We start from the raw sequence: 24,817 nt of genomic DNA on the forward strand, positions 1-24,817 counted from the left end.
ATTACCTTTTTTCTTGGCTCCTGTCCTCTCTTCATTTTTCTTCTCTTCATCTCTACCTGGTCTATGAGATAGCAATAAATGCAACATGTCATAACTCTATCCAGGATTACATTTTATCATTTGCTCTGAGCTTCTGATGACTACTGTGTATAAACGTACTCTCTCAATTCATCAGCTTTCCGCCGCCGCACATCTTTGTCCACATCTGCATTTTGCTGTTTCTTTCTGCCTTTATTTTTCTGAGATTAAGAGAGATTAAGGTACTCAAAAGCATGTTTTTATGACACCTCTTTCAGAAACAATGATGGCAGTGGGAGAGTCTAATTGCATAGATACTTGCCTCTTCATCGTCAGAGCCAGAGGAACTGTCATCCTTGGACTTCTTCTTCTTAGCTTCAGGCTCCTTTACTTCTGTGTCCTTTCCTTCCTTCTTCCTCCTCTTCTCTTCCTCTCCACTTTGGGTCTTGTCCTCTGTTGTCCTCTTTCGCTTTTTGTCTGACTCTCCAATCTCCCTAAATAAAAAAGAAAGAGAAAAATGCCGTTTTTATACTGCTGGGCCGATTTGGCTTTTAACATTCCAGTGAAATCGGGGTTTCAGGATCTGGCCCTTATGCAGGCTGAAGAGCATCAAAGAGCCACTGCAGAAACTGTGCAAAGAAAGCATGAAGCTTCTGTGTCTGCGTGAATTTTGTACGGTGTCTGTTGATAATCATGTAGTTACATTTCACTGCCGGAGCCTTGCTGTTCCTGCTGCTGAAGCAAAAGCAACTTCTCACTCTTGGGCTTCCTGCCTCTTCGCTTAGGGCCTTCTCCACCTAATCACATGAATGGAGACACACAGACGCACGATTCATTTTGATCATATGCAGAAGTTATGAAGGACAGCTGTCCAGTCCTATAATAATGCATTGTTAACAGTTGCCAGTAACTTTAATGTATATATCATACAGGCTACAAGCTGTAATGGGTATATTCCCACCTCGTTCCTGTGTATTAGATGTATTGTCATGAATATGAGCTTCTGATTTATTAACTTCTCATTGCTCCTACGTGATTATCATACCAGCACCACAAAACAAACAGCCTACCGGTGGGACTAACAGGACTTGCTGGTACATCATCTTTGTCATTCTCCTGGTCAGCATCACTCTGAAATTCAGGAAGAAATAAAATAATTTAAAAACAAAGTACTAAAGACCAATTAATAAACAAAAACAAAAAAAACTATAATTTATTGTTATTATACTTTTTCTTTTAAACTAAACAAATTAATAGCCAGTGCCAACCTTTTTCTTTCTTCCTCGCTTGGGTTTAGGTACATCTGGTGATTCTTTCTGAGCAGAGTCCTAAAATTATTGACACATCCAGTTATTTTAATCAGAACGCACATCAAATTTGAGCTTTCTTTGTTATCTCATTAACATAAGAAGGAAAGCTGTAGCAGTAAGAGAATGAGCAGGTAAATGTCCTCCCCGATTTAAAAAAAAAAAAAAAAAAAGAAAGCATCAATCTGTCTTTGACTTTGGTGGTGGTTGTGATGGTAGTGGGGGAGGGGGTGTCAGTGGCACCATCTAGGGTATACCTGAAATACTACACTCTGTTGGGGTATGAAAACTTCAGTATGAATCAGTATTTATTAAAGAAATAGGACAACTTGTGAGCAGTCACAGCAGGAAGAATGTCATAGTAAAATAATGTATTTTAATTTAATTTAATTATGAGTCCTGACTTACCTTTCTCCAAGGTACACAGAAAGCCATGCAAAATAAAATACCATTAACTGATTGAAAACAGTACTTGTGCATTATATGGATAGGAAAAAGCAGGAAATGCAAAGCGCTGCAGCAGGACGTCAGAGGTGGAAAGAGACGAAGAAGAAATTACACTTTTGTGTTTTCTTTATAGCCGCACACAGAACTGGGTCTTGAATGAAGACAGATTAGATCTACAGCCATTTCCACTGGTAGCTTTGACCTTACCTGAGCTTATTATTATTATTATTTCATCTAGTGAAAACAAACAGACTGCTTTCTTAGAAACCTATCAGTTTCTAAATCAGCGATCACCTCAAAATCATTAAAAACAGCAAAACCCACACCAGGCTCTCCAATCGAAACGTCCAGCACCGGGGAAGTTTTGTGGCCAACGACAAGAATTTTGAGTCAAACAGGAAAACAAACAAACAAACCAAAAACTCGACCAATTAAATAAAAGCACCAGGTGTCACATGCTTTTCCCAAGGAGAACAGAATAACCTGCACCGCTTTAGGGCGTCACAACATGCAAAGTACGTACATCCTGGTCCTGATGACCCTGCTCAGAGATCAGAGACCCTTCCTCCTCCTCCTCCTCCTCCTCATTCTCATTCTCCTGCTCAGCCTCACTTCCTGGAACCTGAATGCACCCAAGACACAGCATAGGACGCAGCGTGGTGGGGTGAACGAGTCTTAAAAGGGAGAAAAGTTAGCGAGTATTCTTCTGCTGCACACACACACAACTGTTGGCATAAAAGCCTCTGAAGCAGTTATCAAAGAATAGCAAATAATCTGTGAAGCTTTGGCTGCAGTCATATGGTTTTCATCATAAAGAAGGCAAGAGGAAGACTTGAGGGCTAGCAAAAAAACAAATAAATAAACAAAAGGATAGAAGCTGGTGACACAGGGACAAACGAGCAGAAGGTGAGTGCAGTGAAGTGAAATACAGTCTGCAGAGGGGGATCTGAAGAGAAAAACTTACTTTGGCTTTGATCACCTTGTCATCTGCATCCTCTTCTCCTTCTGGACTGCTGTCTGAATCCTTCTCACCAAAAGACTGAGGGGGAACCGGCTTCAAATACAAACAAAAAGGAATTTGGTTAAATTAAACTGGGCAAAAGAAACACAAGACGAACAGGGCTCAGAAGTAGCTGTGCACATTCAGTAATGTCAGATGATCCGAACAGGGCGGCAGGAAACAGGTAATTTCTTTGAAGTTAAACAAATATGACCCAAACTATTCCTGTAAACAAACCATACTTGAGTTTTTAGGTAGCTAAAGGCTAAATGCTCTGAATGCAAACTGGTGCCCACTTATGTTTGTCAGCAAAACAGAAAGCCGGGCAACAAGTTTTATAATGTATATTCAATCCCAATGCCCTGATGTCTGCAGGACAAATACTGGGACAGATTTTGGAGAAGACAAAAAAGAAAAGAAAAGAGGAGGATATACCTTGGGTGCAGTAAGCTCCACTTTTGGGTTGTTCTCAATCTCCCACAATCCTTCATTGAATCCTTTTCTCTTGTTAGGCTTGGCATACTTCTCTTTGTTAGGGAGGTATGGAAAAATGTCTTTGGGGCCAAGAAATGCACTGCAGAAAAAGATGTTTGTATATTTAATACTTTTTTTGCTGTGTAGTATAAAGTCCGGTAAGTACATGCACTGCTAGGACTGACAGGTCTCTAAAAATTTTTTAAAAAATAACAAAATGTACTTCCATAACCACTGAAGTCACCTTCCGGTCATTCCAATGACTCATAAATACAATGAAAATGTCACATGTATCCTTCTACAGTTTTGAGTCAGCCTCATGTGAAACCTCTGTAAAGATCTTCAACAAGTTTACCCAGTTGAATCTCTTCAGATCACTCAGACCAAATGAAACATGCAGAACACCGTAAGTACATCAAACTGAAGGAGGTGTCAAGCTGCCTGTTACTAACGTTTCATGGGTGCCAAAGAAGAAAATAGGAAACTTGACGTTGGATGGCTTCACTGCACCATCGGGTACTTCATCGATCTGGCAAAGACATAAGAAAAAGCAGGTGTTTGCTTACAGCTGTAAATGGTAGTGGCTTATTTGCCTGGGTGCTTGTTTGCACACGATCTGCCTTATTTGTATGTCTTTCCACAATATAAGCATCGCACTTACTCTTGCAGGCCAGTGTGGATAACCCTTCATCTTGGCAAAAATCAGATCGCCAGGTTTCCAATCTCGAGTCATGTTGGACGTATCACCAAGCTGGAAAAATCAGTAAATTTAATCTTGCATCAATATAATGTACCACATTGTGATGTGTCTTCTCACCAATGGGAAACCCTCATTCAATGCCCCTCCCCTAACCACAACCAACATCCTCTGGAGTCCGGAGTTCATTCAAATATGACAGTCACGTTTGCTGTGATAAAACAGCCGTATATTATATGGATTTGTTTGATGTGTTCATGCTAATCTTATCACTGGCTAAAACAAGTGAAAGCCCGGTGTATTAACACGCGCGAGCGATGCAAGCAAAGCGAAACGCTTCGTCAACAAACACACACGCTAGCTAGCGTTTAGCCATTAATTGCTAACAAAACAGCTTCTTCCACTGACCTCTAGCGTTTAGAGACTTCCGCGGGGAAGCAGGCTATTTGCTGCGGTTCGAAAAATCGATAGTATATCAGAATTGTTATAAAGAAAACAACCTGCTCTTTTCCTTTTCCGCACACTCGGATGCACGTTTTCCGCTCCCGCGCAGGACGTCAATAGACTGTACCAATACAGTGCAGTTCGGGGGGAGTCGATTTTAATTAAAAGCCACTACCTGGGTTTTTCTCTGTGTATCAAATCGAGCTCAACCCATTACAATAATTAAATAAACGCCAAATGCTTGTGATGATTACCTGGAGTCTTGTGCAGCATGTATTTGAGGGGTAATAACGCTAGTACCCAGTTGGGATGGATGCAGCTTTAGTAGGTGTTAACGTCTGCGCATGCGCTTTTATATAAAAGCTTAAACCGATAAGCGCTGACGCTCAAAGTTGTAACTATGGAAACTTATAAGGGTCGGACTAAGGAAAGATACAAGAATTCTAAACATTTACATTCAGTGTTAATTCTGATCCAACAGTCTGATCGCTCAGTACATGTTCCTGGGACATGAGAGTCAGAGTGGGAGGTCGGCAGCTGGTCCTGATGCTGCGGATGCCATCTATCTCTCATACAGGGATGGCATATTTTAATCTTATTTTTAATGCAATATTACCTGAGAGACAAAAAAGGCCTTTAATTTTCTCATTTTATTGTAAACCAGCATCACGAGGTGCAAAAGCCTGTGCTTGATGTGGTAATCACTTGGAATATGATGGCTGACGTCCCGACTCAATTTGGTTTGTATTTAGTGACATCTAGTGGACAAATCTAGGTATAACACATTGACTGAACGCAGTCCTGAGTTTGTAATTATTACAGTAAAATACTTATGTGTGGTCTTCATTTTATTACACTCCCATGAAAAAAATTTCGGTTCCTGGTATTATGAGGAGTTCAATACTACAGTGCATATTGCAAACTACCAATGGACACTGGAATCTCTTTTTTAGAGTTTCAAGCTCATCTGTTTTACTAACTAATCTTAGAGTTATAACTGCTATTTTCTTATCAGTTGATGCCCAGATTGTTCTCTTAATTGATTAGTTAGCTGCTTAAATCTCCTTATTAATTTCGTGGCTCTTAATGCAAGTCTTCAGATGTGCTCTGTCTGACCAAAAGCTTCTGAAATTAGTTTTTGGACCTCACTATTATACAAAGGCAGTTTAATTAAGAGTGATAAAACACTGGAGAGTAGCATATTTACCTATTTCTAAAGTTGGCTACAGGCAATATTCACAGACACAGACATATATAAAACACACTCATATGACTATATAAATGTAGCCTATTATTGCATCAGCTTTTCTCACAAATGTAAATATTCTCTTCTTTGTTCCTCCATGTTTTATATACAGGCTGAAATGTACTGTAGGAAAAGTTATCAAACTAATAAAAATATCTTTCCATAAGTCATCCACAAGGCTCTGAAGCACTTTATACTACTATAAGACCTCAAATGTTGTAGGTAAATGAAGGTGACCTTAGCACTTGTGGCCATACAGATACACAAGTGTACATAAATCTAAGTGTGTGTGCTTGTGTGTATTATCAAGACAATAGAAGATGCTGATAGTTGAAGGACAGATGCACCAGCCACTTAGTCCCAGAGAGGGGGATAAGTGAGAAGAGGAGGCCAGTGTGGGCCAGAGGAGGGTGGATGAGAAAAAAGGAGAAGAGAACGAGGTGGAACCCAGGTCCATGCCCAGGAATAACTCACAGGAGCTACCAGGCCCCCTGCCCAGCCTGTGAGGTGAGAGACCTTAGAGTTGGATCCCAGCCAGCTTAGTGGGGTTCCTGCTTAGACACACGGCTATGGCAGAGGCCCGGGGATGAAGGTATAGAGAGATGACAAGATGTGTGCATGTGCATGGACGTGAATGTGTATCCTTCACCCTGCCAGACGAGGAGTTGGCAGAACATCCCAACCCACTTTGTCTCTGAGGGCCACAAAGTCCTGCAATCCTTCCTCACTCATTTGTTAACCTGCCTCTCTTCTTCGCGGCGTCCTCGCTCATGCTGAGGGAAGCTACTTTATATATGACCACTGCCATTCAAAATCACCTCCCTACATTAGTGCCGTCCTCTGGACCGCCATGACAATGAGACAGCCTAGAAAGGAGACAGCTGGACTTCATGGAAGCTGTGCAGCATTTAGAGCCACAGAGCTGCCACAGACAAATGGAGCTGCTTAACTAGCACACACAGACACCAAAAAGGTAAAAGTCTGACTCTCAGGTGAGCTCTGATGTTAGGGCACTTTATGTTAGTTTTCCAAATAAAGGAAGCAGGTGTTCAGAAAGGTTCCCTGCAAAGAAAAACAAAGTCCATGAAGCCTTACCTTATATTAAGCAGTGCAATCGCAACCATGGAAAAAAGAACACTTTGTTCTATTATGAGTTAACTGTGTTTCCAACTGTGTTGGAAAAAACATAATGCAAAACCCATGGAAGGCAAAAATAATAAAATCACAAATGCCATAAAAATGTATGCTGGCAATAAGGTTTTGTATTTGAAAAAAATGTTTTGAATTTCATGGATTAATATTTTATACATAAAATGTCATTTTAAAAACATGAAGCCAGCAGCGTATGAAACAGCTGACTTAGCTCAGACAGGATTCCTGCCCCTGTCCCTGCCTCCAACTCCCCCCACCAGGTTCATGCCCCCCTCCAACACTTTCTAGACCTGTTTTTTTTAGCCAGCCACTAGATGGCCTCAGACTTTTCCACTACTTTCAGTCACACTTGCCAATACACCTGTTCTCTTCACCCCATTAGCCACACCACTACTTAACCAGTCCAGCTTTTATCGTCTTAGTGCTGTCTCTCACAGGTGTGTGCATGCTCTGTAACTGCACTATATCTCGTATTTATCTGAGCACATTTTGCAAAAAAATAAAATCAGCTTTTACTTGAGTTCCATTTTCCGAGGAGGACTTTTACTTCTAATGAAGTGATTTCATACTGTGGTGTTTCCACTTTTACTCAATTAAAAGATCTGAATAATTGTTCAGTGGCTGTGTAGCTGAAATCAGAGGACAAAAGTGGGAGCAGAGCCACAAAATCCTCTTATGGGGGTTTTAAAAAAATAGCTTTAAGAAAACAACGTGTTCCAGTAGAGTATCATAAAACATCGGAATAGTTTGCATTTAGATTTAAAATTACATTAATTAAAAAAGTTTAAATCTACACAATAAAACTTCTGTTCTGTGCAAGTTGGTTAAGCTCGTGCATATTTCATGTGCAATCAAGCTTTTTGTGCTTGTATCTGAAGGCGTGTGCACATTGGTTGTTTGACTAAACCTATCCCTAATATATAGATAAGCTGCTAAGACAAAAATTAGAGTCCACGTCTGTCAGGTTTGTAGCTCCAGATTGCCAAATCTGTACAAGCTGCATTTCCCCCCCTTCTTAAAGCCTTTGTAACAAATCAAATACCCCCAAAATCCATAGTGTGGAGTGAAATGAGCAGAATTTAATGCCAAGCAAGACTATCTTCTGTCTTTCAGTGTAAGTACGAGTAATGTTGAAAATGTACAAAGGTTTTTCCCAGTCAAACTTTGATGAAATCATCGATTTGGGTTTTTGCACACTCCTCTGTGGCATCATCTGAAGGGCACCTTCTCCTGACTTGAATGAATGATGGTGTCCTTGAGCTTGTGCTTTCTTTTTATGTGCGTGTGCGTGTGTGTCTATGTGTATGTATGTGTGTCATACACATGGATTGGCATCTTTCCCCTTACTGCTGGCAACCCTTCAGCATGTTAGGGGAACGGCCGGGGTGCCACTGGAGAATGATAAAGTAGTCACAAGACAGGTCAGTACATTCATTAACACCGTGGCAATATTTGTTAATAAATATGGCTTAATTTGGCACTGACTTGGCAAAGAAAGCCTATGATGATTAGAGATGAAGAAGTACAGTGGAAAGCAGTCACCAGACAAAAGAAAAGTTCCCAGCACAGGTGCCATATTTAATGCAGTCTGGACCCGCACTTGAAGCTCTAATTCATTAAAAGTGAGAATGAGTGGGTGTTCAGAGTATGGGACTTCTAAAGGAGACGCCCAAGAGCTCCACACAATCACCAAAACATTCAAAAAGGCAGGAAGGTGGCGAGGAAGTGGGAGGAAACAAAGGAGGAAGATGGAAAGAGTGAGGGACTAGGACAGCAGGTGGATGTGTGAAGGCAGGGGATGACAGATGCTTCTGTCAGCGTTCCAACAGTCGCCGCTTTGTGGGAGCAGCGCAGATGCCTTCTTCCCCCCTCCCTCCACGACTGCCCTCCTTCTCATCCCTCCATCCCTCCCTTCCTCTCGACAGGCTCTGATGCGGGGATAACAAGACAGGAGCAGTCCTCTCAGCAGTAAAGTGACCACACTGGCACAGTGCTACATGTGGACAGGGGAGGGGCGAGGTGATGGAGAGGTCCAGGCCTGCGCCCAAGGCTTAAGGAGGTCTCAGTGGCGGTGGGGGTGTGGTTATAAATGTGGGGGTCAGTGCGCGAGGACAGGGGAAGGGCTCTCTCGCTGGGCTGTGGGAACCAGCTGAGACGTGGGGTCCGTGGCGGTCCTGCCTGTGAGGAAAGCAGATGTTTTCGCTCGGGGGTGTGCCAAGTTTGCAGAGCAACCTTCAGCTGCTTGGAGGTCAGGTCTTTAATAAGGGGGCTGGGCGCAGGACATTTTGGAGGCAAATGCTTCAACTTTGATACAACAACATATTAATTATAATGGTAGACCATAGGGCAGAGGGTTGTAGTGGTACATCCCACCCCACTGGTTTGGAGCCTCCATCAGGCTGACATTAGCCAAGACTAGCTGGCAGAATTTCTGCTGTCCCAGCACTAGCCCCTCTTTTTCAACCAAACCGCACGGATGCAGAGGCAGCAGTTTGGATTGGTGTAACCACGGCTGCTTGTGTCTGAGCTGAGGTGTTATCCAAACATGTTAGTGTTGCTCTGTAACAGAAACGGGCACACTGATGTGCAAGATTGCCTAACTGATTGAAAATTGCATCACCTCTCAATAAAGGCATGGTTTTGACAAGAAATACTTTGAAGGTATGTTTTTGGAAAATACAGCCACAAAGTAGAAACTTTAAGCAAAAGTGAATTTACCTGTGGTTACCGACACAAGATTTTAAAAAAAATTGTGGTTAATCGCGCCCGTGATTTCCAGTAAGTTGATTTTACAGGAACATGACTGAAATGACCAGTTATGGACCAGTTTCTATGTACTGACGCGGAACATGGCTCCACGTTGAAAATAAGACTGCTAGAAGAACAGAAAAAAGTCTGATTGTCTGTCTTTCCTAGAAACGTGGCTTCAGCAGTGATGAGTATAATTTTGTAGAGTTTAGTCACTTCCTGTTTCTCCTGATTATCTTGAACGTCACTACGGTCTTCTTCTAGCCTTCATTCTGTTTGTCGCCCTTCTTGTGCCACAGCTGTGTTCATTCACTCATTCAGTCTCCTTTTGCATTTGACACACTTACATGCTTTAGGTCATCAAACAAATTTTAAAGATAAACAAAGATAACCAGAGTGAAGACATAATGCAGTTTTTAAGTGATTATTTCTTTTATTAAGGGAAATAAGTTGTCCAAACCTGCTTCACTCTCAATTCACTACCCGTTTTGCACTAGTCCAGCTTTCTGCACATTTTCTTGTGTACCTTGTTTTCTAGTGTTGCCAATTTGTGGTTTGTTTTATTCCTCATTTTTAATTTTCGTGTACGACCTTCTGGGGTGCCTGCCCCACACTTGCATCATTCACTGCCAGCATTTCTGCATTTGACTCAGATTAAAGATCCATTTTTGGGCTTTCATTCTGTCTCCATGTGTTGTGCATATGGACCCTCCAGCCAGGCAGTATAAAATGAGAATGACCTACAGTGTAAATGCAAATGGACCGACACTTTCCTTTCTGCCTTTCTAGTCCTATTGACCAGCCAAAGCATGTTAAACTATAAGCCACGTTTAACATTTAGCCATGCATTCCTAAAGCCTTTTTTTCAAAACACTTTAAGCACGTTATAAAATACCAAATAGTCAAAAAGCCGAACATGCATGTCTGTGGACTGTGAGAGGAAGGTACAATATACAGATTCACAGGGAGAACATGTTAACGTCACTGCACAACTGTGGCATTAAATTCAGGGGTTATCAGAGGAAAACATCTATGGCCTGCATTTGTATAGCGCTTTTCTAGTCCTTAAGGACCCCAAAGCGCTTCACACTACATTCAGTCATTCACCCATTCACACACACATTCACACACTGGCGATAGCAAGCTACATTGTAGACCTGGGGCGCACTGACAGAGGCGAGGCTGCCGGACACTGGCGCCACCGGCCCCTCTGACCACCACCAGTAGGCAAACACGGGGTTAGTATCTTGCCCAAGGATATTTGGCATGCAGCCAGGAAGCAGCCTGGGATCAAACCACCGACCTTCTGATTAGTGGCTGACCTGCTCTGCCACCTGAGCTACAGCCTCCTATAGAAAATAAAACACTGTTTTTTATTACCACAATATTACAAGAGTAGCCATTCTAGAAGAGCGTGAAAGAAACACACTCTTCGTGTGGTCATATGGGTCCAGAATGCTTTGCATAAACCTGTCTAATACAATAAATGCATAACTCCAGCAGTTAAGCACAGAGTTAGGAGATAGCATTTATAGTTGGCAATATAAATCATGTGGATAAATAAAAATAGGGACTGAAAAGACAACCCCCCAAATGGTGAAGCTCAGCAAAAGCGAAATATTCAAGCCTGGTAGCTATCCAAATCATACTGGCAAAAACAAGAGACTTTCTAAAGATGATAAAAGAAAAATAAATATGACCTGGACAAGACCTGAATCCAATAAAACACATTTGGAGTATTTGAAAGATAAGGATGGAGCAACACAACCCCTCCAGCAAAGAGCAGCTATAAAACAGACTCCAAAGAACGGCAGAACATCTCTCAACAATTTGTGTAACAGCACAATCCTCATTGGAAAATAAAGGCTGACACACAAAGCAACGAAAGACAGAAAGATATTAATGTCAGTATGGAAAGATGTACTAACACTTGTTGCATTAAGTTTCTAACATACTCTCTGTATTATCAATATAATTAATGTAAACTGCTGGATTTGAACTTTTTTAAGACAAAATCTATTTGGTAGTAAACAGCTTGATTAGTAACAGTAAAAATATTGGCAGGTGACACTGTACAGATCATTTGTGTTAATAATAAATCAAACAGAATGCTAAAATTATTATTTATACTAAGCAATCCAAAGGGAATGACTGTGGATTTTCCCTCAGCTTGATAGGTTATCAGTGCCCTTAACCATAAATTAGCCATATGCCTTTACTTGTTTGGTTCACTTTTGCAGTCCTCATCATCACGTGCAGCAGGCAGTTAATTTCAGAGGGGCTTTGATGAACCCATTGACGGTGCCAGTCAACACCAAATGACGGATGGGCAAGGTTGGAGGTAAAAGAAGAGTGAAATCTGCACTGGGATTCAGAAGCAGGGCTGCACACTCAGAACACGGTGACTTATATAGGTGATAATATGTCAGTGCCAGGGTTAAACATTATCTGAACGTTAATTATTCAAATGTCTCAGTTAAAATACAGGACAGCCATTCAACAGGGAGGCTCACGCTTTAATGTTTTTCCTTTGCTAAGTTAAGCGATTCTTTTCTGTCACATCAGTCGTTAGCACTTTGCTGTTCAAAGTTTGCTTCGGAGTCCTGTGCTCGCAAACGAATAAACTTAGTTCGACTCCGACTTAATCTACGACTAACGCCAGCGTCTTCAGCTGCTCTGTTTTTTTAAGCGTGGCAATAAAGGACAATCGCAAGGCTGCAAATCTGAGGAGTGCACGAAATAGGACAATTAGTTTCATCATGGAGGCACGACGATTACAAAAAAAAGTGATCATAAGAGTCTTCCCAGCACGCTGAGTTAAAGAAGGGAGATTCACCTCATCTCAACCTTTGCATTGATTTTCGAGAGAGTGGGAGATCTGGGGATTACTTTGGAGAGCAGCAATGAAGACCTAGCTTATTGGGTCTTTTTTGTATTTGGCAAATGGGCTTGACAAAGATGGAGGAGACAAAATCTAGGGCTTACAGCTGCGGCACCCAATCGGGGGAACTTGAAAGCAGCGCAGGGATGGGAAGCTTGGGAGAAAGGGTGCCTCATTTAGCAATAGTGAATTTGGACAGGGGGCATAGGGAAATGCTTAAAGTAAACCACAGAGGCCCCAACAATCGTCAGGAATTGAGACGTTTTAAACCATTAACGGGGGACTGTGATCAAAGCGGTAGCGGATCCTCGCTTGAGTGTGAAAGAGGAAACGGAGGGAACAGAGGGGATTGGGGGGGATCATGGCAGGTTGAAAACGTAAAATCAGCACATTAGCTTCATAAGGGCATCAGAATATAGATGATCTGGGGATCATTGGACCCATGGGGAACTAAAGAGAATCCAGTATGTAGCATGCAGAGCTGAGGAAAAAATGAGGCCACTGCTGACAAAAAAAGCCTCACTTATCAAAGACGCAGTTAGAGTGGGAATAATGTTGCTCAATTCCCATAGAAAATAACTTCATACACAAGTTTTACCTGAAAACTGTAGCATCGCCCTTATTAATACGCTGTCACTCACAGATCAGTGGGGTAAGATTCACATCACAATTTAGCAGTGCTCGGGATGCTAAACTTTTCTGCAAGTCTCACTCTCTCAGGGAGTGAGAGGCCTACATAGCAGTTCATCCTTAAACCCCTCTATGGTGTATCTTACGATGCGATGTCCAGGTATGGACCTCACGTCTTCTTCTTTTTTCAAACCCAGCTCAACAGAACACAAATTAGTGAGGTTCTTCCTCACTCCTCGCTGCTACGTCTCCCAGTCGCAGGGCTAATTCAGAGGAGCACTAGCCCTGGGTAGCAGGGGTTCTTGCTATGCTGAATTATAAATCAAAGAGCACTCTTATAAAACCACTTGCTAATTACACGTTCACCCCTCTCCTCTTTCAGCTCACCATGTCACTTCATACTGCCTATGATCACTGGGAGGTAGGGGAAGGTATAAAATGCTCTAACTGGAGTTGAGAAAAGTGACCAAGAGAAGATGACAACAGTTATTTTCCTTGTGAAGTTTTTTTTAATGCGCCACACTGATATTAATGCCCACCACTTGGGTTCTGACCTTGATGTGTGCTTCCCAGCATGATGAGCGCTGCCCAGAGCAGACCTGCTTTGCTAAAAAAGCAGCTCTTCCATGTCTTTCCTTCTGTACCTTCAACCTAAGATATTTTTATCTGCACAGTCCCTCCTCTCCTGCACTGTATTTGTGACTTCCTCATCCTTTTCATGTCCTCTGAGTGTCATTCGCCAACCCCCCCCTTCACACCTCGCCTGTGAGGCAAACCAATTTATCACCGGCCGAAGGAGGGCCTTCACTTTGTCTGTTTCAGAGACTTTCCCTCTATAAGCTGTTCTCCTAATGAAAGGGGGTGCCGCGTCCCAGCCAGTCCTCGGAGACTCAAGGGGGCAAAGAGTCCAGTTCCAAGCCCAGTGCGGGGAAGTAATTACCCCTCTCGTGGGCCGCTGAGAGGAGCCCTGCCATCCAAACAGAGCAACTCGCACAGTGGACTTTCACATATAGGACCGTGGCCTGGCCATCATCACAAGAAAGGTCCCTGAACCTCGATGTCATATGACCCAGACAGGAGTTGGTGATTCAGTGGACCTTGGCCTGGGTAGCCGGTATTGGCGAAAGGATTGGAGGACTGATGCCAAACTCAGCAGAGGAGAGAAGAAAATGGGGAGATGGAAGAGGAGGGGCTTTGACAGGAAGAGGAATGAACTGCCAGGGAGAGATAAATAATGAGGGGAAAGCGGGCAGCAGGTGACCCACGGCAGGGCTGCCTCGTAGGGACAGTGACCGGCTGACCTCTGGGCTGGATCTCACGGGGCCCACCCACTGGTCACCTACATCTACACTGTCACATTACACAATAAGTGGGCAGCGAATAGTATTCATGGTGGACTACAGGGAGGCAGATCAAGATCATCAGCAGACTGTTCTAAAAAAGAAATGCATTATCAGTGAGCTCTGACCAGAGGAGGAGCTTTGGGTCAAGGAACTGGAGCACAGATAGACTTACTCTGGAGTTGAAAAATGTGGCCCTCAAGGTGGTTTGACAGACTTGATGATATTAAATTATTAACTTATTGAAGCACATGTACATAACTACAATTCTGACATACTATTATTTTTTATTTTTTTAACCTTAACCTTAGACAACAAGATTTTGTAAAGAAATCATAAGAAGAGCCCAAGAAATATTTTTTCCCCCCAGATATTAAAATTATACACAAAACCTCAACAAACAAACAAAACCTCAACAAAACAAATACTGAAGTAAATAATTTGGATAATGCACATCATTTTTCCTACCTTCCTATAATCTCAAAGAAAAAGTTATCAAATATTGTTTTACATATTTAATCATGTGCTGTGTTTTAGCGACTTTTGAGTCAAATTATAATTGTCACAACTTGTCACAACCAAAGGAACCTTACCGTTTAAAATTCCTTGACTGAAAAACTACACATCGTTTATATAAAAAACAAAAAACCCAAACAATAATTTCATATATCCAAATTTGAGGGTTCATAAATGTAAGATTTGACTCATCTTGGGGGGGAAAAGGCTCCCTTTGGCTGTTTTTATCCCTCCTCTCTACTGTTTTCATCATGAATCAATGTCTAACTTTCTAATGTAATTTACTTCCCTGAGTATCCTGGGATGCCCATCATTCTCTCGATCTCTTTCTGGTGATATCGATCCTCCTCTCTGACCAATTTGAGATCTGCCTCCACGGGAGCTGTTGCATCCATATCTGCACCACTGGACCAAACCCAGTGCTCATCCAGTGACAACAGCGCTTATCAGATGAAGTGAATTTTGGATTTCCACTCTCTAAACTAGACTACATTTCAAAATTCAATGAAAATCAAGGTTGCTCAAAAAGGTGGGAGATGGTGTACAGTGCAAATATAAACAGAATTAATTAATCAACTGATTTATCTACAGCATATCAAAAGTCTAAATATTCCTTTGTTTTTTGTCCACCTGTTGTAATATGATTTAGATTGAATGCCAGCATTACATTTGAACTTTCAGAAAGCTTAAGAAAATCAGGTTTAATCACTTGCACCTACAGATATGGGTGAAAGAACTCATGAGAGTTTATGTTTTGCAGAAAAACCTTTTTAGCATTTTTATTTTTTGTTGTAAGATTTTACTAATCTATATATGTAGTGTTTAAATCCAAGTGACCAAAGAAACTAAAGTTAATTTAAATAATGTTTGAAATAGCTGCCTACAGAATCACCCAGAGGTTTTTCAGCATGGTTCCTGAGTGGTAAGTCTTGCTTTAAGGACTTCAAGGAAAAAGAGCATCTCGGGAAAGGAGAGACGCATGGTACTTGCCTTGAAGCAGGATGGTTGTGAGTTTGAATCTGTCTCAGGGCTTTCTGCAGGTAACAGGGTGCAAAGGCATGCGTGCTAACTTATTTGATGATTCTAAGCTGGCCATAGATATGAATGTTAGCATGAATGGTTCACCTTTTCTCTTTGTAAGCACTATGATGTACTGTCCAGGGTGTAACCTGCCTCTCACCCAGTCAGCTGGAACTGGGTCCAGCACTCACTGGATGGATGGACGGATGAATGGTTGGAAATCAGATAGGCCTTCAAAAGCAAAGATTCACCACTTTGGAAAAATGGAGTGTATTCACGCACATTGCACAAGTAACATGTGCCTCTGTGAAGGCCCCATGGGTGTTGCTAAATTTTTTTACAACAGATGATGTCGAGTTCACTAAAATACACTATGGAAGTGTTTTCCATGTTTCTATTTTTTAATAATTTTTAAAATAAGATATTTTTGTGACTCTTTCTTTAGAGAACAGGAACGGCAGCCCAGAGGGATTTTAGAGATTTGATTTGTTATACATACATTTTAACATTACTGACATGCTTAAAAAATAATTTCAGTTAAATCGGCTTGAGAGAAATAACACAATATTAGCTTTTATTGTGAAAATATATTGAATTGAATAAATATATTATCCATGCTTTCCGTGATTCATTATCACATATGTTTGCTTTTATCACTTCCGAACTATGTCAAATCTGTGGTTTTGTCTTCATGGCATGTATTTATCAACAGTAGCAAGTTTTCCTTGGCAATAATGTTTTGAAACTGTTCAAATAATTGAAGCCAATATAAATGACCTCCTACTGAAAAATGAAGTGCCGCTTTTAAAGTGTAGATTTATTATTTGCCTATTCTTAAAGCAGCAATCATGTGATACATTATATCTGATACAATTCTGTAACCATTGTTCCTCATTATATTAAACATCAAAAATTCCATCCCTGAAGTGCCAAGTGTTAGGACTAATGGTCTTGATGGTCAGTGAAAACAGGAAAGAAGGAATAAAAAACAAAAAGCAAAATAGCAAGCAGAAAGCACTTAAGTAAGCTATTGTTTAAGGACAGGACGTTGACTTTGTTCATTTCGTTCATTTTATTTTTCCTGAAACGTCTTTAGTGCAAAGAAACAGACACAGATTGATAATTAAATTTGAAGGGGCAGAGTGAGTAATCTGATTTCCTGTTAGATCAATTTGAGCAGATCCAGGAGAATTGAAGCATTAGTTTGGCTCACATTCACAACCTTGATTAGGCCATAGTCTGTGGTCCAAGAGACCCCTAGGGAAACAGTATCTCACCCAAGAGGGGCCAGGTGAGAAGTTTATGATTGTGTGTACCTTTGTGTGTGTGTGTGTGTGTGTGTGTGTGAGTGAAATGGGATCCGTGCACTTCGCCAGACACGTCATTGCCCACGGCAGTCAAATGAACCCTATCCCATAAGTCAGGGTTCTGGCCCAAGGAGAGGTGACAGCAGGCCAAGCTGGAGTCGTCATGGCGATGGCCTGTGCAGAAAGTCGATAGGTGAGGAGTGGAATTGAAGAGAGGGAGCAGAGCAAGGGTTGAAGGAAGAGCAGATCAATTTTGCTGTTTGATCTTGCACAGGCTCTGAATAAATGTATATTTTAAGATGTCTTTTTTTTCTCTTTGCGCAAACATTGACATTTTTCATGTTGATTCTTGACTTTTGTGGATAGAGACCTGATTTTATCCAACATCTTGGACTTGTTATTCCTGCAGTGGTTTTCCTGTACTTCTGCAGCCAGGCTAAGGTGGCTACTTATGGGGGGAGCACTGAAGTGTGTGGCTGTGATGCCGGCCAGGCCACCATCCACCACCAGCAGCACCATTGCCGCACACAAACACACACAGTGAACACACCTCTGCACACCATCCGCACCAGACAGGTGCACTTTGTCAGGTCATAACAAAAACTGTATTTACTTCATTCTTGCACTTGTATCAAGTCACCGAGAAGACAAATACTGTTTTTTTATTCACAGTTCACTGATGCAAGAGTTGCATAAAATGCCCCAATGCATGCACGGTGCCAAATACCAGAGCACAGATGGTAAATAGTGTTGCATTGGGTTGCGTTCAGCTCCACTGGTGCGACGACATAAATTGTGTTAATAATAATAATAATAACAATAATAATAATACAGTATATTCAAACATCCTCTTTGTTTGACACTATGAATGGTCTGCATGAGGATGCTTTTGACTCTAAGAACAGCCACGATTTGAGAGTTTTCATCAACACCATTGGCTGTCTGTTTCATCTCACTTGAGTGGATTGCTATGAATCTACTTATTTTCACACACTTCCTGTCCTGAGTATAAAAGATTCTATATTAGTTCATAAAGACATTCATGGTCTATGGGTTTAAAATACACCTTAACAAAGTAACAAGGGTCTAGGAGGATTTGGCCCATTTACAGCCCTCTCTTACTCCAACTACATGGCTATCTGTACTACATCCCACGATCCCCAAAGTCCTTCTTGTCCTTGATCTGGTTTAAATAACAGACTCAGCTGCCATAATTATGATTTTATCTCATTTAACATCAGTGGATTAAAGTGTTTCAAGGTCAGAAAGATTGAAAATAAGGAGAGGTTTAAAAGAGAGTTAATGAAATACGCCGAATGGACATTTGTCTTAATTATTTATTGTCTGTATGATATTAAAGCTATGTGGTGATTATCAATTTAAATGTCTTGAGGGGGAGTTTTATTATGTTCCTTACACGCTATGTAAAAGGAAAAAATAAAACTACTTCTTGTCAGGCCATGCCTCTGTAATGTGTGTTCAAAAGGCATATTTATTCCCTTGTTGCCTGAGATGCATAAATTATGTATCACGCTGGTTGTGAAATGGTTTTATTTTTCTGGAATGCATCACGAGTGCCGCAACACTCAGTGCAAGATCAAATGAAATTACATAAGTTAAAGAACCATAAAATTTCAACTGTGGAAATGGAGGGCCTTCTATTCAGGTTGCACAAAGACTGGATTATTTAAAGAAAAAAATATTAAAAAGAAGTCTTTTCGCACCACTTTTCAACCATAGCGTCAATAATTTAGAAACGCACAACAGAAAATGCACAGGTCATGTATACTGGTTTTGCATTAAAGCCACACGCTATAGTTCAAGAGGGTGTCTCTGTTGGATGACAATGACAACTGCACACATTCCATTGCCTGATAAAGCTTCAGTGATATGTTTAAGATCACAGAACTTTGTTCGGCGGTGAGACTGTATGGAGTTGATGTTGCAGTGATGTTAGATTTGATTGCAATGTAAAAAAAAGGGCGATAATAACAACAATAATAATCATTATCAAGTAACACAAACCCAGATATTTTTTACAAATATAAACATTAAACTGGAAAGATAAATTCTAGCACAGTCTTGAGTCATTAATACTGATGCCAAATGTTTTTTCACATTTTTTCTTCTTAGTCCAGAGTGCAAAGGTAGGTTGAGCAGTACACTTCCAAATTTAAAAAAAAAAAAATAAAAAAATCTGTTTCTTGGCTACCACCATTCCTAAATACAGAGCAATCTGGACATCGGGAAGTTTGAAGATTTTCACAGAGCATTCATGAAATTGCCAAGTGGTTATATTTAATGTCTCCGGAGAGGGTTTCAGTCCAATGTTGACATAAGGTCGGGAAAAACCAAAAAAAGATGTGCGAGGGTGTAAGGGAGGAGAGGATCATTTGTCCATCCATTCCCTTCCTAACCACTTATCCAAGTTTGACAAGAAGCTGGAGGCCTTCTAAGCTATCACTGAGCAAAATCTAGGGTACAGTCAGGACAGGTCACCAGCGAAACACGGGACAAACGACTTAACCCGTTAACCTAACGTGCACGTCTTTAGGGAGAACATCTGAAGGGACCCTCCAGCAGAGGTTCAAACCAGGACCCTTATTGCTGCGACATGAAGCACTGTGAGATAAAAATCATGTGCTTACTGCTGGAAAACATATAGAAATGTTATGTTCTGTGATTTTTTCCCCCCCCCCACATCTGTCAATCAAAACGCCCTGAACAGATTTTGTGAAAAATTAAATAGATCTAAAAAATAATATATCTCATAAACAGTATTTTACCTCACCAGTTTGTGTGTGTGTGTTTTATCCTATCAAAAGACTTGATTCCTTGTGCAATTGAATTTTAAGGAAAGGTAGTAAAACTGAATTATCCGCACCTGGAGGAATATTTGACATACAGAGAGAACTGAGGTGCTTATGGGATTCTACTCTGTCAATATGGATCTTAATACCACTCAGCCTTTCCATTTTATGTTGTCTCACAATATGTGTTTGTGTGTGTGTTTTGGGAAAGTCCCCCCCCCCCCCCCCCCCCCCCTTTCTGGGAAATGCTCTCCTTAAGCCATTTCTGTTTTGTATTCTACTGTTCATAGTTTAGAGTGTGTGTATTTGTGTGTACACAGGATCCTCACAGGACCTGTAGTAGACCATAGTGTGCGACCTGCACAGGCACTTGGCAGCAGTCTGTGAGCTAATAACACAGGAGCGGAGCCTGCAGGTATGCCTGTGTGTCGGCCCCTGTGCACCTCAGTGCCAGCATGCCACAGCTCTCCCCTGCCTGACCCCCTGACCTCGGTCTGAGCTAATGAGCAGGTAGGATGGCTGAGCTGGGGCCTTCCAGAAGCTGCGTTTCACTCTGGATTCTGGATGACCGTATTCGTCCACGGAAAGGCTGTGAAGAAGCCAACCCCACGTTGAATGTTTCAGTCGGAAAAAAAAAAAAAGAAAAGCAGACCGCACAAGAGGTTGCAGGTAAATATGCAAAATCACAAGGGTTTTTGCACAGATACGCACACACACACACACACAGCATGCAAACATATTGAGGACAGCCACATTAATAATTCACTACCATTAATTATGAGACGCCTGTATCTCAGTTTGGTGCCATTGCTGAGGGCATGTTAATGTGACTGTGTCTACGAAGGCTACTCCTCTCTTTTCTTTCTCTCTCTATCCCTTCTCCCCTTTGTGGGACGAGACACTGCTACCAGCCAGCCACAGCCACAGGGACCTAATTAACACAACATAAATTATGGCATGCTGATAAAGCAGTCACTGGTGCCTTCGCAGTGCAGCTCGCCCCTGCACACGGCAGACTAAGGTGGCCGACGATGTTTACTTGGTAGTTTGTTTTGCTTGCGTGCAGAAATGTGGGAAAGAGTTGTGCGTACGTGTCGCTGTTTGTGAGACAGTTATCTGGTCAGTGGGGCTGTGATTAACTCCAGGTTGGCAGTTCACTGGAAGTGTGCTAATTAATGTTCCACACATTTTCATCATTTCAGGGTGTGCTTATTTGCTTTCTTGCTAAGAGTTACAGGAGACGTTTAATTTCCTCCTCATGTGTATGTTCATACATAACTACCTATTGGCAGTGTTGGGAAGGTTACTTTTAAAATGTATTCCGTTACAGAATACAGAATACATGCCCCAAAATGTATTCTGTAACGTATTCCGTTATGTTACTCAATGAGAGTAACGTATTCTGAATACTTTGGATTACTTAATATATTATCGTGCTTTTTACAACAACGTGAATGTACTATTGCTGTGTGATTTATTACTATTACTGAAGGTCCGCGACTCCGAACTGTAGTAAAGGGACCTCTGACTAATACGGCGGGGTCCCTGTCGGCTCATAGCCGAAAAATAGCTTTACTTTGTTGTGTGGGTCAATTTTTCTTGCGAGAGACAGAGAGAGGCGTTGAAAGGCTGCTCCAACGGAACTTATTGTTTTCGGAGGAAAACACGAACACGGTGTACAGTCTAGGGCTGCCACAAACGATTATTTTGATAGTCGACTAGTCACCGATTATTTATGCGATTAGTCGACTAATCAGATCATCATCCACTGGACGTAAAACTACAGCTTATTGCACCAGCAGCATCTGCTCTTATATAACTATCATTAGCTTACAGCTTTAAGCTTTTAAGGTGCTAACTAAAAATAAAGACAAGATGATAGTTTATTCAATTTTAATGAAATTTGCAGATTGTTTTGGTAAAGTTTAATAAACTCCTTGCTATCTAAAATATAACAGGACACCGGAGTATATTCTCCAGCATCTCACACTTCTGATAATCAGCTGTCTGCTTGACGTTTATTCAGCTGTGTAAAAACTATAACTTTAATCTCAGCCAAACCGATTTACTCAGGAACAAATAAAATACTAAAAAAAAAAAAAGCCAAACAACAACATTTTTAATTTATCTAAGTGACTCATATATATTTAACCTGAGTCGCGAAAGACGGCAGTGGGTTTGAAAACAATTTGCCGGGAGTCCGGTGTTCTCACGGCGCTAGTGACCTAGCCCCCGGCTAGCTATCGAGCTAGTGGGTAACAGACGTCTCCGAAAACGTCGGAGCGCTTTTGAAAATATGTGGTGTCCTGATAAACTGAGCCGATATTTGAGGTTTACACAGCTACATTCTCGCCTGAAAATATGTTAAACGTTTATTTTGTGACCCAGAAAGAATAATAAGAGTAATATTAAAACTAACTAGCTACCGCCATTGTTGGAAACTAAGCTGGGCCGCGCTATGAATTCTGGGACACAGCTGCTTCTTCTTCTTCGGGGTTTAACGGCAGCTGGCATCCTTGTACATGCAGTGCTGCCATCTTCTGTTTCAGTCCGTTATTACACTCTTAAATCCTGCTATTATTCCTGCGTCTTTTGCGATCTTACAAAGCTTCAAACGACACGTCGACTATTAAATCAGTCGTCGACGATTTTGATAGTCGACGTAATCGTGACTAGTCGACAAATCGTGGCAGCCCTAGTACAGTCGAGTCTTAATAGCTTACTTACAACTGGGCTCGTCAGGCACTCTTCTTGGCTGCAGTGGTTATTATTATATTTACATGCTTCCAGCTCCCGTTTTTCCTCGACGACAACTCGTACCTTTCCACTCGCCTTTTTCTCCCTCCTCGCGCTCACAGACACATAACGTGTATGGCAGTGCATTCTCCCTGCAACACGGACTATACTGCCCATGATGCTACATTCTTTAGAGCTATGCTTGTAGCATTCTGCCTGTTAGCTTAGCACAACAACGAAAAGGCGCTCTCTCACCCAGGAAACACACAGTCGCAGAAAGAGAGAGAGAGCGTCGCCCTGTAACCATGGCAACCGTAACGCTGCCGCCTGGAACGAAAGAACGTAGCTGTCAAACAAAACCCAAACAGTCCTGACCCGCGACAAAATGAAACAGGAAAGTACCGCAGTGTAATCCATTTATTTCAACAAAGTAACTGTATTCTGAATACCACCTTTTTAAACGGTAACTGTAACGGAATACAGTTACTCATATTTTGTATTCTAAATACGTAACGGCGGTACATGTATTCCGTTACTCCCCAACACTGCCTATTGGTTATTTAGTGAGCTGTCTGAAGTCTCCCTTTGTCACCTGGCTATATCAATGAGCTGTTATCTTGCAGTGTCAAACACTGCCATGCATAAGGTGCCTGGTATGGCGCAGCATCATGGACAAAAAAAGAAACTAGAGAAGGCTATTCCTTGCTGAATCCAGCTAGAGTTGAGTTGTAAGCACTCTTATGAAATGGCAGCAATTGATGCTCAGGCACTGAGAATGGGCTGCAGCTTTGGTTAGAAGTGTCCATGTAAAGTTAGATAAAACTAGTGGTGATATGGCGCCCAGTGACCATGGACAGTCAATGAAATTCATTATGAAAGCAGTGAGTTACACTGAATCAATCTTAGCTTTGACGTGACAACTGTAGCAACAGCCAGTGGGAGCAAAAAATACTGAATCCTGGACTATCCCCTAGCAAACAGCCGCCAGCTACATGTATACAGATGGGGAATGCTTACAGACCTTATGCAGGACTTTTTAATTTTGTGTCATTTTAATATTTCTGTATAAATCAATTAAAAACATGCCACAAATGTCGCATACATTTTATATACAGAATAATGTGAAATGTTGAAACAACATTCGCAAACCCATGTGCAAAATGTGCATTAACTATACATTTAATAATCTTTGATTTAAGATGTATTAAGATGCAATTAAAAAAATGCAAAATTCTGCTTTAATGATACCCAGTAGGCCACCTGGTGAAATATTTCCCATCATCTCTAAAGTTCACATAAACTAGTTTCTCTGCTTGTATTTCCAGTTGTTTAAATTAATTTATTTTTATGTGTGTCAGTTTTTATTAACCATGCAGCCATTCTTATCAGAACCTACACAAAATACACTGCATATTGAACTCATGCGAGGCTTTTCCCTCATTTGCCACCAAGGAGAACACAGAGATTGGCTACTCCGGGTTTATGGGGAAAAACAAGCTTGCAGATACGTTTCTGAGTAATCACATAAGAAAAAAATATCCTCTAGACCAGAAAAGTAAAGACAGGGTAGAAATGTCCTGCCGTGGCATGACTTGGTTGCAAAAAGAATGTCGATTGTAGAGAAAACTATTAGAAAACGATTCTGCTGCGCACTGGCTTTAAGCTCTCAGTAAATTCTTTACTAGTACTGCATGATGTGCAATATGCTTTAGGGCTGGGGTGTCAAACATAAGGCCTGGTGGCCAGAATTTGCCCGGTAAAAACTCAAGTCTGGCCCACTGGATGACTTTGAACAATGTGAAGGAAAACATAAATTTTTGGACTTTTCAGTGTATTTTAGTAGGCTTTGCAGCTTCTTTTGTAGACCTTACCCATAGGTATTCATAGTACACCATGGTAATTAAATCAATTTTTTTTTAAATCTCTGTTTTTGACTATTGACTATAGAAATGTATGTTTTTCCAAAGGTTCCACAAAAAACACCGAATTAACAGAAAATTACAGGACCATGTAGACAATGACCTACCAGAATTTTTACATGTTT

General features: G+C 41.3%; 1 protein-coding gene across 5 annotated transcripts in view; it reads right to left on the reverse strand.

Annotated features, from left to right (window-relative positions):
- The window catches only part of psip1a (PC4 and SFRS1 interacting protein 1a), a 29,898-nt gene extending 6,675 nt beyond the window's left edge, over positions 1–23,223 (reverse strand). The window contains exons 1-12 of one of the 5 annotated variants that reach the window (XM_082535480.1): positions 22,765–23,223; positions 3,908–3,997; positions 3,699–3,775; positions 3,208–3,346; positions 2,737–2,826; positions 2,296–2,394; positions 1,287–1,346; positions 1,089–1,149; positions 722–815; positions 341–512; positions 160–239; positions 6–61 (exon numbers count right to left, since the gene is read on the reverse strand). In XM_082535480.1, coding sequence (XP_082391606.1) covers positions 6–61; positions 160–239; positions 341–512; positions 722–815; positions 1,089–1,149; positions 1,287–1,346; positions 2,296–2,394; positions 2,737–2,826; positions 3,208–3,346; positions 3,699–3,775; positions 3,908–3,997; positions 22,765–22,950 — 1,204 coding nt within the window. In that variant the 5' untranslated portion in view covers positions 22,951–23,223. Of the gene's footprint in view, positions 1–5; positions 62–159; positions 240–340; positions 513–721; positions 816–1,088; positions 1,150–1,286; positions 1,347–2,295; positions 2,395–2,736; positions 2,827–3,207; positions 3,347–3,698; positions 3,776–3,907; positions 3,998–4,351; positions 4,552–4,641; positions 4,738–22,764 lie in introns of those variants that run through there. The other 4 variants (XM_082535484.1, XM_082535483.1, XM_082535482.1 and 1 more) reach the window with 4 other exon arrangements.
- Between the last annotated feature and the right edge of the window lie 1,594 nt (positions 23,224–24,817).

This window comes from Aulonocara stuartgranti, assembly GCF_965226115.1.
Source record: "Aulonocara stuartgranti genome assembly, chromosome: 6".
NCBI lineage: Eukaryota > Metazoa > Chordata > Actinopteri > Cichliformes > Cichlidae > Aulonocara > Aulonocara stuartgranti.